General features: G+C 47.8%; 2 protein-coding genes across 2 annotated transcripts in view; one reads left to right on the top strand and one right to left on the bottom strand.

Moving 5' to 3' along the window:
• fam151a (family with sequence similarity 151 member A) overlaps nt 1-12 on the top strand; it is a gene marked incomplete at both ends in the record, with an annotated part of 21,027 nt that extends 21,015 nt beyond the window's left edge. Inside the window, 1 exon segment of the mRNA XM_084457921.1 lies at nt 8-12. Within this exon segment, the coding sequence (XP_084314047.1) occupies nt 8-12 (5 nt within the window).
• Nucleotides 13-223: 211 nt separating this feature from the next.
• Nucleotides 224-16,004, bottom strand: LOC311325254 (protein FAM151A-like; the record flags this gene model as incomplete). The annotated part of the gene is made up of 4 exons (XM_084457922.1): nt 15,884-16,004; nt 10,612-10,773; nt 3,017-3,173; nt 224-452 (listed from the first exon to the last, which is right to left on the bottom strand). The coding sequence occupies exons 1-4, from the start codon at nt 15,990-15,992 to the stop codon at nt 224-226; spliced, it is 657 nt and encodes a 218-aa protein (XP_084314048.1). The 5' UTR covers nt 15,993-16,004.
• Between the last annotated feature and the right edge of the window lie 1,496 nt (nt 16,005-17,500).

Below are 17,500 nucleotides of genomic sequence, written 5' to 3' on the forward strand. Positions count from 1 at the left end.
CAGTCAGCCTGAACCTAAGGACCAATCATACAGTCAGACTGAACCTAAGGACCAATCATACAGTCAGACTGAACCGGTGGACCAATCATACAGTCAGACTGAACCGGTGGACCAATCATACAGTCAGACTGAACCTGCGGACCAATCATACATTCAGACTGAACCTGCGGACCAATCAGATGATGGGCGAGTTAATTGGTCAGTTAGTTGTCTGGATAGCGACTCACCGTGATGACTGGCTGAGCAGCCAGCTGATCTGGGGCCAGCTGCTCCTGGCCATGAGGACGTGGACGGGGAAGGTGATTGGCTGAGGGAGCAGTCTGATGAGCTCATACATCTCCTCCACCATGGCCCAGCTGTAGGTGTTGTTGGGGGATCCAGGGAGGTACAGAACCGCCCACCCAGGGGACACGCTCACCTCCGCAAACATCTGCTGGACCAGGGACAGGAAACTGGAGGAGGAGGGGAGAGAGAGAGAGAGAGGAGGGGAGAGAGAGAGAGAGAGAGAGGAGGAGGGGAGAGAGAGAGGAGAGAGGAGGGGAGAGAGAGAGAGGAGGGGAGAGAGAGAGAGGAGGGGAGAGAGAGAGAGAGAGAGAGAGGAGGGGAGAGAGAGAGAGAGGAGAGAGAGAGAGGAGGGGAGAGAGAGAGAGAGTGGAGAGAGAGAGAAGAGGGGAGAGAGAGACAGGAGGGGAGAGAGAGAGAGGGGAGAGAGAGAGGAGGGAGAGAGAGAGAGAGAGAAGAGGGGAGAGAGAGAGAAGAGGGGAGAGGGGAGGGGTGGAGTAGAGAGAGAGAAGAGGGGAGGGGTGGAGAAGAGAGAGAGAAGAGGGGAGAGAGAGGAGGGGAGAGAGAGAGAGAGAGAGAGGAGGGGAGAGAGAGACAGGAGGGGAGAGAGAGGAGGGGAGAGAGAGAGGGGGGAGAGAGAGAGGAGGGAGAGAGAGAGAGAGAAGAGGGGAGAGAGAGAGAAGAGGGGAGAGGGGAGGGGTGGAGTAGAGAGAGAGAAGAGGGGAGGGGTGGAGAAGAGAGAGAGAAGAGGGGAGAGAGAGGAGGGGAGAGAGAGAGAGAGAGAGGAGGGGAGAGAGAGACAGGAGGGGAGAGAGAGGAGGGGAGAGAGAGAGAGAGGAGGGGAGAGAGAGACAGGAGGGGAGAGAGAGAGAGAGAAGAGGGGAGAGAGAGAGAAGAGGGGAGAGGGGAGGGGTGGAGTAGAGAGAGAGAGAAGAGGGGAGAGGTGGAGTAGAGAGAGAGAGAAGAGGGGAGAGGGGAGGGGTGGAGTAGAGAGAGAGAAGAGGGGAGGGGTGGAGAAGAGAGAGAGAAGAGGGGAGAGAGAGAGAGAGAGGAGGGGAGAGAGAGAGAGAAGAGGAGAGAGAGAGAGAGAGGAGGGGAGAGAGAGACAGGAGGGGAGAGAGAGAGGAGGGGAGAGAGAGAGAGGAGGGGAGAGAGAGACAGGAGGGGAGAGAGAGAGAGGAGGGGAGAGAGAGAGAGGAGGGGAGAGGGGAGGGGTGGAGTAGAGAGAGAGAGAAGAGGGGAGAGAGAGAGAAGAGGGGAGAGGGGAGGGGTGGAGTAGAGAGAGAGAGAAGAGGGGAGAGGGGAGGGGTGGAGTAGAGAGAGAGAGAAGAGGGGAGAGGGGAGGGGTGGAGTAGAGAGAGAGATAAAAGGGGAGGGGTGGAGAAGAGAGAGAGAGAAGAGGGGAGAGGGGAGGGGTGGAGTAGAGAGAGAGAGAAGAGGGGAGGGGTGGAGAAGAGAGAGAGAAAGAGAAGGGGAGATGTGAGGAAATCCAATTAACCAATCTAATATAGACTACTAACAAACGTGTTTCTCTACTAACAAACGTGTTTCTCTACTAACAAACGTGTTTCTCTACTAACAAACGTGTTTCTCTACTAACAAACGTGTTTCTCTCCTAACAAACGTGTTTCTCTACTAACAAACGTGTTTCTCTACTAACAAACGTGTTTCTCTACTAACAAACGTGTTTCTCTACTAACAAACGCGTTTCTCTACTAACAAACGTGTTTCTCTACTAACAAACGTGTTTCTCTACTAACAAACGTGTTTCTCTACTAACAAACGTGTTTCTCTACTAACAAACGTGTTTCTCTACTAACAAACGTGTTTCTCTACTAACAAACGTGTTTCTCTACTAACAAACGTGTTTCTCTACTAACAAACGCGTTTCTCTACTAACAAACGCGTTTCTCTACTAACAAACGTGTTTCTCTACTAACAAACGTGTTTCTCTACTAACAAACGTGTTTCTCTACTAACAAACGCGTTTCTCTACTAACAAACGCGTTTCTCTCCTAACAAACGTGTTTCTCTACTAACAAACGTGTTTCTCTACTATCAAACGTGTTTCTCTCCTAACAAACGTGTTTCTCTACTAACAAACGTGTTTCTCTCCTAACAAACGTGTTTCTCTACTAACAAACGTGTTTCTCTACTAACAAACGTGTTTCTCTACTAACAAACGTGTTTCTCTACTAACAAACGTGTTTCTCTACTAACAAACGTGTTTCTGTACTAACAAACGTGTTTCTCTACTAACAAACGTGTTTCTGTACTAACAAACGTGTTTCTCTTACAAACGTGTTTCTCTACTAACAAACGCGTTTCTCTACTAACAAACGCGTTTCTCTACTAACCAACGTGTTTCTCTACTAACCAACGTGTTTCTCTACTAACAAACGTGTTTCTCTCCTAACAAACGCGTTTCTCTACTAACAAACGTGTTTCTCTACTAACAAACGTGTTTCTCTACTAACAAACGTGTTTCTCTACTAACAAACGTGTTTCTCTACTAACAAACGTGTTTCTCTACTAACAAACGTGTTTCTCTACTAACAAACTTGTTTCTCTACTAACAAACGTGTTTCTCTACTAACAAACGTGTTTCTCTACTAACACACGTGTTTCTCTACTAACAAACGTGTTTCTCTACCGCGCACATGCGAGGCTGTCTAATCACATCTACTCATCCGCATGGTCAGGAAGTGGATCTGGCTCCTGATTGGCTGCTCACCGGGGTCCGTCCACCACGGGATAGAACCCAGGCACGTTGGGACCAGGAAGTACGTCAGCGTTGATCCAGACGGGCCGGTTGATCCCTGCGGTCCGGTTCTTCAGCGCCGTCAGTGATGGACCCACTGCCTTCAGACTCTTAAAGTCCAGCTTCATGCCTTTGGCAGAGGGGACAACATGATGGCTCTTAAAGGGGAGGTCACCTGCAGTATCATCAATCTTAAAGGGATATTTCACTGTAGAATTAAAGTTTATCAGAGCTCTTTGGGCTACCCTCAGGATAGATTTTGTGGTTTCAATACTAATATTAAAGCGCAAGCTTTATTGGCAGACTGATAGATAGGGAGGTTGTACAGTATTTTGCTTTGTAACCAATCAGGGCCCCCGACCTTTCCTGCACTCTAAACCCGGATTTGATTTTAATTAATCTTTTGAGTGGTCATTACTTATTGTTTCATGTTTTGAAAAAAAAAGTTCTCATTACTAAATCAAGTTAGTTGTTTGTAATAGTCAGCTGAAATATGCAGTGCAATGGTCATGTTAAGCAGAGATAACTTAGTATGTTAAGTTTCTGTAAGGGGCAGGAGGGGCAAGAGCACGAGCCCTGAAGAGTCACTCTCCACCTGCTTCTGCTGCGCTAGAAAGCTGTGGCCTTTTGAACGACGACATTAGCTTACTTTTACACCAAATGGAATGGTGAGTGTGTAAATACATACATATCTTTCTGGGGAAATTGATTAGAAAAAAGGCCGCTCCGATGACAACAAGTAACGTTAGCTTATGCTATGTTATAAGGTTACCACGTCTTGTTGGATGACCTGAGCTTAAAGCAGTTGACGTTAACTTGGCTAATAACCTAACTTGTCAAACAAAAGACCAGGTCATTAGTTGGTCATTAGAAGAGGTTGGTTAATGTTTTTCAGTGCTAAAGTTAGCTTAGTGTTGTTGGCATTAGTTTTCCCCTGTCGATTCAGTTTACTATAACATGTTGTTGCATGCCACCACGTGCATTAGCCAGGCTGGCATTAGCTAGCTAGCTAGCCAGCACTAGCTAACCTCTGTTCAAATGGTAAATGTACAGATTCAAATGAGTGTTTGTTAAAGTTGCACGTGAGGGATTTGTTGCATTTAAGCATAATTTAGCGAACATTTCAAAGGACCGGGTCATTAGTTGGTCATTAGAAGAGGCTAGCTAACATTTAGCATTTTTAAAGTTAGCTATCTAAACACGTTAGCTAGACCCAACTGCCTCTTCTGTCTAGCACATGTTGCATGCATGGGCGTGTGACTAGCTAACGTGTTCATATAAATTCACGATGGTGTTTGTTTAAGTTGTAGCCTGACATTACATAAGTGATTTGTTGCATGCAATAGTAGTAACTTTCAAAAAGAAGAAACATTTTACAATGGAGTTAATTTTACTGAGTTGTTGAGCTAAAGCGTTTTTTATGTTCTGTTTTACAGGTTCTTGTGAATATGCAGTGGAAGTGCAAGTATTGTGAGTTTATATGTGAGAAAAGGGGTCACCTCTTAAAACATTACAGGTTAAAACATGGGAGCTACAGTAGAACTGTACCGTTTCCTTGCTTACACCAAGAATGTCTGCACATTTAACTCCATCAATGCACTTAAGGTCCACTTATCTAAGATTCATCAGAAAGCTCAGGATGCTCAACTGTGTGAAACTGCCCAAGTAACCTTAAACTGTCAGTTATGTGATTTTTCTGCACCCTGCACAGAAGCTATTTTTTTCACTCACCTGCGCAGTACACATTTAAAAGTTAATCACAGAGTCCAGTGTCCATATAATGGATGTAACTTCCATACTAATGTGTACTCCACATTTAATGCGCATAAAAGTAAAGAGCACAGAACAGACAATTGGAGGATGTTCAAGCCAGAAATAGTCTCTGATAGTGTAACTAATGAAATGGCCCAAGAAGAACATGCGCCTCTAAATGACACCGCTGATTTAGAGGACAGTGAGGATTCCAATAATGAAGAGTTTCATGATCTAGAGAATCAGTTGGAGCACAACCTTGCAGCTCTTTTACTTAAGATGCAAACCATCCTTCACATTCCAGAAAGTTCTGTACAGGAAGTCATACAACAGCTTTTACAGATATGTGAACTGTCCCAGCCACTGCTGCATAATTCAGTCAGAGACATTCTGAAACAACACACAGTTGTTGATGATTCAATTGTGAGACAGTTAGTCAGAGCTGCCTCAGAGAGCAATGTCATAACAAGATTTTGTGGCAAGGATGGCTCCTTATCAACCACTAAAAGGAGAGCAGCATATGTGACCAAAAACTTTACAGTGGTTATGCCAGTGGAGTATATTATAGATAGAGAGAAAAAATCTAGTGCTGTATATGTTCCTCTACATGCAATGCTACAGAAAATGTTGAACAGGGCAGACATATTAGACAAAGCTCTTCCAGTAGAAGATGATGTGCCACACGAGTACAGTACATACAGAGATGGTTCCCACTGTAAAGAAAATGACCTCCTTAAAGGGGAAGAGTTCAAAATTGCTGTTGGACTTTACATAGATGATTTTGAAGTGTCCAATCCTTTAGGGACATCTAAAAAGAAACACAAAATTACTGCAGTGTATTGGGTGATAGCTAACGTGCCGTCAAAATATAGGTCCACACTCCACTCCATTCAGCTTGCTCTTTTAAGTAAAGCCTCTGATGTAAAAGAATATGGCTATGCTAAAATTCTCCATCCTCTCATCCAAGATCTGGTTTGTTTGGAGAAACACGGTGTATATGTTGAGAAGTTGGGAGCATGTGTTAAAGGCACAGTCTTATATGTGGCTGCTGATAACTTGGCTGCTCATTCCCTGGCAGGATTCTTCGAGAGCTTTGCAGTGGACAGGACCTGCAGGTACTGCATGGCGACGAGAAGCGAGATCCAAGTCAAAGAGGTAAGTTCAGGCACCTTTGAACCCCGAACTATAGGCACTCACAACCGACAGGTGCAGGAGGTACGGCAGGATCCCACGGTGGCAAAACAGTATGGTGTGAAAGGAGGATGTGTATTGACTGACAATCTGGAGCACTTCCATGTTGTTCGTGGTTACCCCCCTGACATCCTGCATGACCTTTTGGAAGGCATTGTTCCTGTTGAGCTATCACTTTGCATTTCGAACCTGATTTCAAATAAATATTTCACTTTAGAAACACTGAACCATGCTATCAAATCGTTTGCATATGCTTTCAATGACAAAACTGACCAGCCTCAGCTTATTGCTCGTGGCTTCTCTATCAAAGGGACCATAGGTGGAAATGGCCATGAGAACTGGGCTCTAATCAGACTGCTCCCACTTCTCATTGGCCATAAAGTACCTGAAGGAGATGATGCATGGAACATACTGATGCTCCTCAAAGATATTGTTGAGTTGGCTGTAGCAACGAGGCACACTGAAGAGTCAATACATGTCCTTGCTTGCAAAGTGTCAGAACATAGAGAACTGTTGCAAGCTACATTCCCTGATCTCAGATTGCGTCCAAAACATCACTTCATTGAGCATTACCCTCAGCTGATAAGGGCATTCGGTCCACTTGCAGATGTCTGGACAATGCGCTTCGAGGGAAAGCACAAATTCTTCAAGCGGGTCATTCGTAATGCTCACAACTTCAGAAATGTAGCTCTTACACTGGCCGCAAAGCATCAGAAAATGATGGCTTACTATTTAGATACAAGTTCATTTTTAAAGCCCCCAGTTGAAATGGACAAGGTAATTACAGCATCGATCTCATCTTACCCTGAGAATGTGCAACACGTTTTCTGCCAGAGAGTTCCTCAGCTTACAACAGTCCTTGTTGCATCATCAGTCTTTGTAGATGGAGTTAGATATTGTGCTGATATGATACTCTCTGTTGGTTCATGCTCAGGCCTCCCTGAATTTAAGCAGATCAAACAGATTGTGGCAATTAATACAGAGATCCTGTTTGTCTGCAACACGATGACTGCATGGTACCATGAACATCTCAGATCTTTTGAACTCTGTGACAGCATGAACCCCTCTCAGTGTGTGGTGCAAATAAAAGAGCTGAATGATGTTTTCCCTCTTCCAGCTTACAGATTTGGAGACAATTTAATAGTGACGCTCAGGCGTTATATTCTGTGTTAAAAAAAAACAAGTGTGATTGCTGCATCAATCCAAGCGACTTGGCCATGTCTCGGCCATGACTAAATGTAGGCCAAAATGCTCACAATTTGCAGCTTTTTTCATAGATGTGCCAAACAGTTTCTTGATGAAGGCACTGCACCTGTAACAAACATGTATATACTGTAACTTTCTTCTCATACTTGTTTTATTCCAAAGATGACGGCACACCAGAAGATGACCTTGAGGGTCATTATGACAGAGGCGGATATAAGAAAGGTTGTCCTGGACACGAGGCCTGCTACAGTGAAGGATTTGATAAGCAAGCTTAAAGAATTACTGGCAATTGAACACGATTGCATTCTCCAATACAAAGATCCCGAATTCAACGAACTATGCAATCTGACAAATATTGAAGATCTTCCAGAAAAACCAACAGTCAAAATCATCGCTGTATTGCAGATGGTACCTGCCCCTGTCCCAACATCTGATGAAATCTTAAGTGACACACCTAGTACAGCAGATACAGAGATCCTCTCAGTGTCATCTCAGGAAAGACAGGAACCGTGGCCGGAAATATTTTATATCCCATCTTTTTCTGTTGATGTAGAGTATAGACTTAGGCAAGCAGATCTACTGTATCTTGCGGAGGGAACACACCTGAAAGTATCAAAAGAGCTAAAACATGAGATCCTTGAAGGCGTGGCAGAGAGTATGTATAGCTACACAGCATACCCAAATAATGCTCAGTTCGAAAGTGTTGCATTAGCATTGATAAGCAAGCACCCCTGTCTCCAGGAACGAGGCTCAACCAGTCGCTGTTGTGGTTGGAAAAATAGTCTAAAATATAAAATGGCTAATTACAGAACAAAGCGTAGAAGATCAGGGTGCCTCGATGTTGCAGTAAATGCAGGTAAACGGGGAGGACATTCAACAGAAGGAGAACCAGCTAACAAGAAAATCAAGAAGGCAAAGAAAGGCGAACTCAACTACTTACCCAACTTTCCAGAGGGATTTGATAAGGCAGCCCTCGAGTGTGCCCGCAAAGACTTGGTTAATGAAATGCAGAAGAGAACACCAAATGGACCACTTGTGAAACAGAAGATGGACCTGACTTTTGCATTGAGAAGAAAAGAGGTGGTGGAGTCTAGACCTGCCATAAGCAAGATGGCGGAACGCTGGCCTGCTCTTTTCACAGAAGATCAGGTATGTTGAAGAGAGAGATGATTCAAATGTTTTTCCTTATCCATTTATCGTTATCATTATTTGATGCCATTATTTGATGTCTGGATATCCTTTTGTCATCTTTTCTGAATTCAGGTGAGCGGGATATTGGTCAGTTGTAGTTGGTTGGGGATGGAACAAGGAGTCTAATTAATAGACTAAAGACATTTCAAATACAAAAAGGTCATGTTTTTTTTCAGCTCTCTTTAGTCTTTAAATGTAATACTGGATTGTGGATTCTGCCTTTTGTGTATTTTTCAGGTGTACATGGAGTTCAACAGGATTGCTGGCAAGAACCTCAAGCAGGAGTTCTACGAAGGCATCGATCAGCACAGTCCTCGTCTGGTCGAGATATTCCAGTCTAAGAGAGGGAAAGTTGGGAAGCTGTTGACAGAGCTTACACAACAGACCAGGGTTGGTCCACACTCCATACCCATTATGCACTTGCATTGTTTTTCACAGCTTATATAATGACAACGTCACAGAAAGTACTACTGTAATAGTTGTGCAATACAATCAAAATTGTGGTTGGTTGTTCAGCTTTCTTAGAGACCATTCATTTTCTGTCATTCTAGCTATTTAACTTGTGTGGTCATTTTACTCCCCAAAAGACTACAGGGCCAACTGATATCCGGACACTGGTTCTCAGAGGGCTTCCTCTTATCCTTGGTGAGGACACCACAGACTTCTACAAAGCTGGCTTTGTAAGTAACCTCTTATTTTCTCAGAGTATCTAAAACGACCATGACGGCATAATCGTGAATTTTCAACATTGATAGTTCCGTTCTTTGATAAACCCTGTGTGCAAACTCTGAGCATAGTCACACAGAATAAGGATGTTGCTCCACTTATCACTCATATAATCTGTCTAACTAGTTCATTTCTGTGTGATTTGTCTGACTGTCCCATGACTAGGCTATATTGCTTGATAGTTATTTAATGAGAAATCTCATAATTTTGCTCTCATGAAGGACTCTGATGATGATGACTCATACCGCCACATGGAAATTGGAATCCTCCTCGTTGAGCGTGAAGGTGCTGCACTCTCATCCCTGCATCTCAGTCCAGCCTCGGTAAAGATCCATCATTGAGGGAGCAGTTGTGGTGGACAACATCGAAGACCTGCCGAAAGCTATGTGCCTTCTGTTTGGACTTGCATACGCACTGCATCTCAACTACCCCAAGTCGATGAAGCTCACATTCCAGTTCATCCAACAGGTACTCCTCACGCTGGGCCACAGTGAACTAAAACCTACGTTACAAACATTGAAAAACCAGCTTGCAATGTAAAGAAATGCTGTCAAGTCTACTGTAAGAAGCCATGGCTGCTTTTGTTTTGTTTTTCCAGCGGCGCGCCGTGCAACCGCAGTCAGTTTGATTATAGATAAGTACATGTATATATGAAGTGGTCAGGTCACAAAGATGTAGAGTACAGAATGTAGATGTAGAGTACAGTACGTAAAGAGATTGGCCGCAATTACAGTTTGATTATAGATAAGTACACATATGAAGTGGTCAGGTCACAAAGATGTAGAGTACAGAAATGTAGATGTAGAGTTAGTACAGTAAAGAGATACATTTATTAGTAAGAAGTGTATGTTCACACACACGCATACACACATACGTTTTTAGAGGCTTGCCAGTTTTAATGAAGCTCTGTATGTGTCATTCACATCTGTTGTCTGGAAAAGTTTTAGATTGTTGCAATCCTTTGCAGATTTGATTTAATTGCAGAATGCATTTAATAGCAGTGGAATAGAAGTGTATGTTCACACGCACAGTTCACACACGCATCCTCACACAAACACAGACACACACATTTTCGAGGCTTGCCAGTTTTCATGCAGCTGTGTCATTTGTGTCATGTGTGGCAAAGTTTTAGATGGTTGCAATGTCAAATTCAAATTGTCAAATAAAATATATTGTGTAACATTTAAATGGATTGTTTGATTTGTTCTTTTTATTAAAGCATAATGTATTTCATGCAATCTTCAAAATCAAAAAAGTATAATTAAATTAGAAGAAAATACATTAATTATATTAACAAATGACTTTAAGTAATGATAAATAAGTTTATGTAGTATGTTTAACTTAAAGTAGTTAGTTTATTAAACTTAAACTCACATGATATGTCAACTGCATCCAATTAAGGTTATATGTTAATACAACTTAACCTGTTTAGTTTTGCATTGTGTAAAAACTAAAGTGGTTTAAGGCAACGGGTTTCCACGCAATTTTCTAGTAATGTCAACTAATTCGGGCTAAGAGTGTGGAGTTGAGCACGGCATCCAGCCATTGGTCCAGGCTGTTGTCACTGTAGACGTCGGGGGGGTGGGCCATGATAGGGAGGGCCGTCTCATTGGCTGTATGCGGACCCTGGACGGTCACATCCGCTTCCAGGATCATGACGTCACCTTAGGAGAGGGGGGAGGAAGGGAGGAGGGAGGAGGGAGGAGAGAGAGAGGAGGGAGGGAGGAGGGAGGGAGGGAGGAGAGGGAGAGGAGAGAGAGAGGAGAGAGGAGAGAGGAGGGAGGAGGGAGGAGAGAGAGAGGAGGGAGGGAGGGAGGGAGGAGAGGGAGAGGAGAGAGAGAGGAGAGAGGAGGGAGGAGGGAGGAGAGAGAGAGGAGGGAGAGAGAGAGGAGAGAGAGAGGAGAGAGGAGGGAGAGAGGGAGGAGGGAGGAGAGAGAGAGGAGGGAGAGAGGAGGGAGGGAGGGAGGAGAGGGAGAGGAGAGAGAGAGAGGAGGGAGAGAGGAGGGAGGGAGGGAGGAGAGGGAGAGGAGAGAGAGAGGAGAGAGAGAGGAGGGAGGGGGGGAGGAAGGGAGGAGGGAGGAGAGAGAGAGGAGGGAGAGAGGAGGGAGGGAGGGAGGAGAGGGAGAGGAGAGAGAGAGGAGAGAGGAGGGAGGAGGGAGGAGAGAGAGAGGAGGGAGAGAGGAGGGAGGGAGGGAGGAGAGGGAGAGGAAGAGGAGAGAGAGAGGAGAGAGGAGGGAGGAGGGAGGAGAGAGAGAGGAGGGAGAGAGGAGGGAGGAAGGGAGGAGGGAGGAGAGAGAGAGGAGGGAGAGAGGAGGGAGGAAGGGAGGAGAGGGAGAGGAGAGAGAGAGGAGAGAGGAGGGAGGGAGGGAGGAGGGAGGAGAGAGAGAGGAGAGAGAGGAGGGAGGAGGGAGGAGAGAGAGAGGAGGGAGAGAGGAGAGAGAGAGGAGGGAGGGAGGGAGGAGGGAGGAGAGAGAGAGGAGAGAGAGGAGGGAGGGAGGGAGGAGAGAGAGAGGAGGGAGAGAGGAGAGAGGAGGGAGGGAGGAGAGAGAGAGGAGAGAGAGGAGGGAGGGAGGGAGGGAGGAGAGAGAGAGGAGAGAGAGAGGAGGGAGGGAGGGAGGAAAAGGAGAGGAAGAGGAGAGAGAGAGGAGGGAGGGAGGAGGGAGGAAGGGAGGAGAGAGATAGGAGAGAGAGAGGAGAGAGGAGGGAGGGAGGGAGGAGAGGGAGAGGAGAGAGAGAGGAGGGAGAGAGGAGGGAGGAAGGGAGGAGAGGGAGAGGAGAGAGAGAGGAGAGAGAGAGGAGGGAGGGAGGGAGGAGAGGGAGAGGAAGAGGAGAGAGAGAGGAGGGGGCAGAGGGATGATAGTATGGTTATAAACTATTCAGGGTGTGATCTTGTAATAGATAAATTCAAATGAGTGTATTCTCTGCTCAAGACATTATCATAGGCCTGTCTTATAAAGTGAGCGCTGGCCTCTGTTTATTGCCCTGACGCCAATGTCCCCAGGCCTAAACAACCCTTTATGGCAGGAGACCTCACCAGGGGTCCCCTCCTCCCAGCTAGACCTCCCCAGGGGTCCCCTCCTCCCAGCTAGACCTCACCAGGGGTCACCTCCTACCAGCTAGACCTCCCCAGGGGTCACCTCCTCCCAGCTAGACCTCACCAGGGGTCACCTCCTCCCAGCTAGACCTCCCCAGGGGTCCCCTCCTCACAGCTAGACCTCACCAGGGGTCCCCTCCTCCCAGCTAGACCTCACCAGGGGTCCCCTCCTCCCAGCTAGACCTCCCCAGGGGTCCCCTCCTCCCAGCTAGACCTCCCCAGGGGTCTCCTCCTCCCAGCTAGACCTCCCCAGGGGTCACCTCCTCCCAGGGGTCTCCTCCTCCCAGCTAGACCTCCCCAGGGGTCACCTCCTCCCAGCTAGACCTCACCAGGGGTCCCCTCCTCCCAGCTAGACCTCCCCAGGGATCCCCTCCTACCAGCTAGACCTCACCAGGGGTCACCTCCTCCCAGCTAGACCTCCCCAGGGGTCACCTCCTCCTAGACCTCACCAGGGGTCACCTCCTCCTAGACCTCCCCAGGGATCCCCTCCTACCAGCTAGACCTCCCCAGGGGTCACCTCCTCCTAGACCTCCCCAGGGGTCCCCTCCTCCCAGCTAGACCTCACCAGGGGTCCCCTCCTCCCAGCTAGACCTCCCCAGGGGTCCCCTCCTCCCAGCTAGACCTCCCCAGGGGTCACCTCCTCCTAGACCTCACCAGGGGTCACCTCCTCCTAGACCTCCCCAGGGATCCCCTCCTACCAGCTAGACCTCCCCAGGGGTCACCTCCTCCTAGACCTCCCCAGGGGTCCCCTCCTCCCAGCTAGACCTCACCAGGGGTCACCTCCTCCCAGCTAGACCTCCCCAGGGGTCCCCTCCTCCCAGCTAGACCTCACCAGGGGTCCCCTCCTCCCAGCTAGACCTCCCCAGGGGTCACCTCCTCCCAGCTAGACCTCCCCAGGGGTCCCCTCCTCCCAGCTAGACCTCACCAGGGGTCCCCTCCTCCCAGCTAGACCTCCCCAGGGGTCACCTCCTCCCAGCTAGACCTCACCAGGGGTCCCCTCCTCCCAGCTAGACCTCACCAGGGGTCCCCTCCTCCCAGCTAGACCTCCCCAGGGGTCCCCTCCTCCCAGCTAGACCTCCCCAGGGGTCACCTCCTCCCAGCTATCTCTGATCTCTGTAATGTTTACTTCAGCTGTTGACCCTCAGACCTAGCCTTCTCACTGATGATTGGTTAGTGAAGTATTTGCATATGCAGGTATGGTCACACCCACACTGTTTATAATGCTCTGTTTTCATGATAATCTTGGCTCTTAGTGGATGTTCCTTTCTCTCTGAGCCCGACTTTGCAAACTCGTAAACTATCTGGAATAAAGGTAACCAGCCTGGGGCCTCATTTATCATTGAGGTACGCCTTCTTTTACACGGTCTTTTTCGCGATTTCAGGCGTACGCCATTTCCCCCCCCCCACATTGCGATTTATCAAGCCGAAAGGGCGGAAATTTAGTCGCCTTTCTCCGCGCTTTTGTACGACACCTCTCAAGTTGTCGTACCGATTTACACGGTGTTCTACGCCCTTTTTGAACACAGGGGGAACTGACGACGCAGGTGGTGCGTCGGTGAATTACTATGTTTGACGGAGAGAATAAGAGCGACAGTTCATGAACGCACAATCATGTAGGCTAATAGCCCAATTCAGCACCAACATATATCGCAATGCAAGATTAGACGTGTCCTCTAACCGGCTCATTAATGGTCCGATATGGATTTGTTCCCCAAACTGAACCTATGCGCTGTCCCAAACGTTTCCGCGCTATATGTCACACACCTAATGCAGGCACTCCATCAAACGGCAATAATTGACCAATTAGATTGTCATTAATATGTGATCATGTGGACCTGTTTGCTCTTTGGTAAGCATATAAATGACAGTCCTCCTGTGCGTAATGCGAGCCTAAATGAATCCGGCGCTACTCGGCCTACTGGCCGAGATAGAACTCCAAAGAGGTGACGGCGATGGCGACTGCACCCACATAAGGGCACCATCAGTGAATGAATACGTCTATGTGAATCGCTAAAATGTGCACACTAGAAATACCCAAATCATATGTGACGCCGACATGCTCATCACAAGTGTAGTGGCACGGTGGCCTGGCTCCACGCATGACTCATTCACCCTGGCGCACAGCAGGGTAGGGGCTAGACTGGAGGCAGGCGCTGCGCGTGACGGCTGGCTTGTTGGTGTGTCCATAGCCAAGATACATATTCTTTGTCTTATTTACTTTAATCTTTATTAGCATTTTCCATCCATACAACGACAATACAATAAAACATAAAAACCTACAATAACAGCTTATGGGTACATCCATCCATGCAGCTTTTTTTTCTTACTCAAATATGACAATTTTAATATTAGTGGTATCATCACACTTCCTTCTATAATCCATCCATTTTTCCCATCTCCCTTCAAACTTTCCTTCCTGCATCCTCAATGCATGCGTGAACCTCTCCCTAACATACATCTCCTCCACAACACCCAGCCACTGCTCCTTGGTTGGGCGTTCCACCTTATACCAAGCCCTCGTTATTGTCTTTTTACTAGCAACCAATAGTACTTTCACTAGGTATCTGTCCCCTCATTGTACATCATCCCGTGTTATGTTTGCCAAGATATATATTCAAAGCTGATAAGAAGGTGGAGGCCGGCGCGCTGGAGGTGGAGGCACTGGAGGTCGTGGCGCTGGAGGTGGAGGCTACAACCGGCGGGGGCACGACCGTCAGGTCCAGGACCACTGCAGACTCCCCCTCCTCTGAGTCCCACCCCACGTCAGAGTCTGGAGAAACAATTTCAATCATTTTCTTTGAGTTTGTCTGTGAACTTGATTATGCATTAAACATTTCATTGTGCAGCCATATTCATTTGATATGTTTTTCTGTTGGCAGTCAAATAAATGCTGTGATTTACCGGGTGATTTAGATGAGTCTTAATTTCCCAGAGGGGAAAATGTTTAATGTGTTCTAACATTATGAAGTGGTCATCTGCGTTATTGTTCCCTGTTTTTGGTCCTAATTTAATCATAGCCTACCACAGAATGTTTGCTTTCCTCACAGCCACATGTTACAGTATGTCCGTGTATGCCAAATCCTAGATGCACAAAACGTAGCTAAAGTAGGCTACTAAGCTGTAGGAGCAAACAGACAAAGCTAGGCTATTAATACCTTCCGAAGAGGATTGTCTTCCTCGCGTGGACCTCACCAACAAGCACATGCACCTCCGTCTCCGAGAAGTTCCTCTTCTTAGCTCTTCGTTCCATGTTTCATTGTCCCGCCTGGGTGCTCCACGCTACCTTTTTAAGCCGGTTCCTTCCGGGAAACCACGTTTGGCCACTCATGGTTTTGACCATATATGGTTGGATTAGGGCGTGGCGAGGGCGGAACACGGGGCGCGTGCGCGTACGCTCTCTTCCCCGCCAGTCTCGGATTTCCCGTGCAGGAAAGGGCGTACGACATTTTTGATAGTTCCGAAAAGCGTGTAAATATTCTCGTCGTACGCTACATTTCGCATTTTCTGCGTTTTCGTCGTACGCCCTCTTTTACACCAGAATTTACACGCTCTTTGATAAATGAGGCCCGGACTTGCAAAGATGAACCTTGGCATTCTCGACTGCTCTATTTTTAATTATTAGAATAAATCTATAACAGTCTCATGAATGGACTTCTTGGTTGGTTGAGTGTGGCCATTACTTTTCAGAGCCTTGTTCATCTCTGACTGGTTGTTGGCACGGTGATACCAGGTAGCCAATAGCGCGTCTTTCTCTGCGATGTCACCGGTCTGAACCAGGAAGTCCAGCATGTCTCCACCAGTAGGAAACCATGGAAGGGGACTGGGGCCTGACATTAAAACACACACACACACACACGCGCACACACACACACACACACACACACACACACACACACACACACACACACACACACACACAGCCATTATTGTCCATTTATGGATGACAGCAATAGCAGTCTTCACTGACGATGGAAAATGGTAAATGTACTGCACTTATTTTGCACTTTTGTACATAGAGCTTTACAATAACATCTTATTTACACACACACACACACACACACACACACACACACACACACACACACACACACACCAATGGCGGCAGCAGCCATGCAAGGTGCTAGCCTGCTCATTGGGAGCAGTTTGGGGTTCAGTGTCTTGCTCAAGGACACTTCAACATTGGAACAGGAGGAGCTGGGATTCAAACCGCCGACCCTGTGGTCATTGGACGACCCGCTCTACCTCCTGAGACACAGACCCTGAACACTTCCCTCCTGAGACACAGACCCTGAACACTTCCCTCCCGAGACACAGACCCTGAACACTTCCCTCCCCAGAGACACAGACCCTGACCACTTCCCTCCCGAGACACAGACCCTGAACACTTCCCTCCTGAGACAGACCCTGAACACTTCCCTCCCGAGACACAGACCCTGAACACTTCCCTCCCGAGACACAGACCCTGAACACTTCCCTCCTGAGACACAGACCCTGACCACTTCCCTCCCGAGACACAGACCCTGAACACTTCCCTCCCGAGACACAGACCCTGAACACTTCCCTCCCGAGAAACAGACCCTGAACTCTTCCCTCCTGAGACACAGACCCTGAACACTTCCCTCCTGAGACACAGACCCTGAACACTTCCCTCCTGAGACACAGACCCTGAACACTTCCCTCCTGAGACACAGACCCTTAACATTTCCCTCCCGAGACACAGACCCTGAACACTTCCCTCCTGAGACACAGACCCTGAACACTTCCCTCCCTCCCGAGACACAGACCCTGAACACTTCCCTCCCCCGAGACACAGACCCTGAACACTTCCCTCCCGAGACACAGACCCTGAACACTTCCCTCCCCCGAGACACAGACCCTGAACACTTCCCTCCCGAGACACAGACCCTGAACACTTCCCTCCCGAGACACAGACCCTGAACACTTCCCTCCTGAGACACAGACCCTGAACACTTCCCTCCCGAGACACAGACCCTGAACACTTCCCTCCCGAGACACAGACCCTGAATACTTCCCTCCTGAGACACAGACCCTGAACACTTCCCTCCTGAGACACAGACCCTGAACACTTCCCTCCTGAGACACAGACCCTGAACACTTCCCTCCTGAGACACAGACCCTGAACACTTCCCTCCTGAGACACAGACCCTGAACACTTCCCTCCCCCGATACACAGACCCTGAACACTTCCCTCCCGAGACACAGACCCTGAACACTTCCCTCCCGAGACACAGACCCTGAACACTTCCCTCCTGAGACACAGACCCTGAACACTTCCC

This window comes from Borostomias antarcticus, assembly GCF_949987555.1.
Source record: "Borostomias antarcticus genome assembly, chromosome: 24".
Classification (NCBI taxonomy): domain Eukaryota; kingdom Metazoa; phylum Chordata; class Actinopteri; order Stomiiformes; family Stomiidae; genus Borostomias; species Borostomias antarcticus.